General features: G+C 61.7%; 1 protein-coding gene across 1 annotated transcript in view; it reads left to right on the forward strand.

The window, feature by feature from the left end:
- CCDC30 (coiled-coil domain containing 30) overlaps nt 1–783 on the forward strand; it is a gene marked incomplete at its 5' end in the record, with an annotated part of 24,079 nt that overhangs the window by 18,080 nt on the left and 5,216 nt on the right. Inside the window, 2 exon segments of the mRNA XM_010139436.1 lie at nt 9–119; nt 687–781. Of these exon segments, the coding sequence (XP_010137738.1) occupies nt 9–119; nt 687–781 (206 nt within the window).

A 783-nucleotide genomic window follows, 5' to 3' on the forward strand; every position in this document is an offset into this window, starting at 1 on the left:
GGAGGCAGCAGCTCCGGCGTTCGCGGGAGACGGAGGCGTCGCTGGCCAAGAGGCACGTGGAGCTGCAGGCCAAGGCTCTGCACGTCCTCGAAGACGAGAGGAAGACTGACTCGAGGGAGGTGAGCTGCAGCACGGATGGGTCCTCACCACCCTGCTGGTGGCTGACTCCAGAGCAGACCACTGGGCTCTGAGGGGAAACGGGACCAGCCCGGTGTGAAATGGGCACCTGGGAACTGCCGAAACAGGGTCCAGTCCAGCCAGGCGCTGAGCCCTTGCAGATCCCGCTGGTTTAAAGAGCCGCTGGAGGAAAAGCACCGTCCCACCTCGCGCAGCTTTCCTGGGGCTGCGGCTCTGAGGGTGCAGGAGGACGACTTGCTGGCCCCTTCCCCTCTCTCCTCCCCTTTTCCTGCAGAGCTTGGAGCTTTCTGCAGGAAAATCGGAGCAGGGGCTGCTGCCTGGGAGCGTGTGTTACCTCCCTCTGCCCCGGCCCAGCCTGCAGCACCCCCCAGCAGCACAGAAATCCACCCTCCCCTTAAGGGGAGGAGAGAGTGGCCTTGATGGGCAGGATACTCTGTACTGGGAACCACTGGGATTTGTGGCAGTGAAGCTTTGGTGACCAGATGGAAACCAGGCAGAGGGGCCCGTTAGCTGAGGGCACACACACACATCACAGAGATGTTTTCCAGCACCTCCAGTGTCAGAAGGAGAACCAGAAGCTTTCGGAGCAGCTTTCACTGCTGAAGGAGGAAAACAAAGCGCTTCACGAGGAAGGAGCCCGCCTGC

The sequence above is a fragment of the Buceros rhinoceros genome, unplaced genomic scaffold (assembly GCF_000710305.1).
Source record: "Buceros rhinoceros silvestris isolate BGI_N320 unplaced genomic scaffold, ASM71030v1 scaffold20577, whole genome shotgun sequence".
NCBI lineage: Eukaryota > Metazoa > Chordata > Aves > Bucerotiformes > Bucerotidae > Buceros > Buceros rhinoceros.